The 1,305-nt window shown below is 36.8% G+C and overlaps 1 protein-coding gene across 1 annotated transcript in view; it reads right to left on the reverse strand.

Annotated features, from left to right (window-relative positions):
• Positions 1–1,295, reverse strand: part of LOC100964329 (N-acetyllactosaminide alpha-1,3-galactosyltransferase-like) — a 10,888-nt gene extending 9,593 nt beyond the window's left edge. Inside the window, exon 1 of the mRNA XM_012802327.2 lies at positions 1,138–1,295. Coding sequence (XP_012657781.2) covers positions 1,138–1,295 — 158 coding nt within the window. The remainder of the gene's footprint in view (positions 1–1,137) is intronic.
• Between the last annotated feature and the right edge of the window lie 10 nt (positions 1,296–1,305).

Consider the following 1,305-nt stretch of genomic DNA (forward strand, 5'->3'; position numbering starts at 1 on the left):
AGAGAGAGAGAGAGAGAGAAGGACAAAAACTATGTAATCATCTCAATAGATGCAGAAATACTAATGAGATGCAGAAAAACAAATAAAATTCAACATTCCTTCATAACAAAACAATTGTCAATAAATTAGGTATAGAAGAAAAGTATCAGGTTGGTGCAAAAGTACTTGTTTTTGCATTATTGAAATTTGCCATTTGACAATGGAATACATTCTTATATAAATGTGGTACTGTTATACATCATTTTAATAGGCATTTCTCACTTTATTTTTTTTTTTGCTAATGACTTATTACTTGCATTTTTATTTTATATGTATTTCAGACTATGGAAATGATGTTAGACAAAAAGCAAATTTAAGTGATTTTCTCATTTGAGTCTAAAATAGGTCAGAAAGCAACAGAGACAATTCACATCAATAATGTATTTGGCCCAGAAACTGCTAACAAATTTACAATGCAGTGGTTGTTCAAGAAGTTTTGCCAGAAAGATGAGAACCTCGAAGATGTGGAGAGTAATGGCCAGCCATCAGAAGTTGACAACAACCAGTAATCCTTGAAGTTGATTCTCTAGCAACTACCTGAGAAGTTGCTGAAGAACTCAATATCGACCATTCTATGGTCACTTGGCTTTTGAAGCAAATTGGAAAGGTAAAAAATCTTGATAAGTGGGTGCCTCATCAGCTGACCAAAAGTTAGAATAATCATCAGTTTCAAGTGTCATCGTCAATTAGTCTACACAACAACAAACTATTTCTTGATCAGATTGTGACGTGTGATGAAAAGTGGATTTCATACAACAACCCAGTGGCAACCAGATCAGTGGTTGGACCAAGGAGAACCTCCAAAGCACTTTCCAAAGCCAACTTGCACCAAAAAAAGGTCCTGGCCACTGTCTTATGCTGCTTCTGGTCAGATCCCTGATAGCTTTCTGAATCCCACTGAAACCAGTAAATGTGAGAAGTATGCTTGGCAAATTGATGAGATGTACTGAAAACCACACCACTTGCAGCTGGTCAACAGAAAGGGCCCAGTTCTCCACAACAACTCCTGACTGCTTGTTACATAACCAATGCTTCAAAAATTTAATGACTTGGGCTATAAAGTTTTGCCTCATCCGCCATATTCACCTGACCTCTCACCGACTGACTACCACTTCTTCAAGTATCTTGACAACTTCTTGCAGGGAAGACACTTCCACAACTAGCAGGATGCAGAAAATGCTTTTTAAGAGTTCATCAAATCCTGAAGCACAGATTTTTATGCTACAGGAATCAACAAACTTACTTCTCATATACATTGTGTTGATT

The sequence above is a fragment of the Otolemur garnettii genome, unplaced genomic scaffold (genome assembly GCF_000181295.1).
Source record: "Otolemur garnettii isolate 467f Iridium unplaced genomic scaffold, OtoGar3 scaffold00014, whole genome shotgun sequence".
NCBI lineage: Eukaryota > Metazoa > Chordata > Mammalia > Primates > Galagidae > Otolemur > Otolemur garnettii.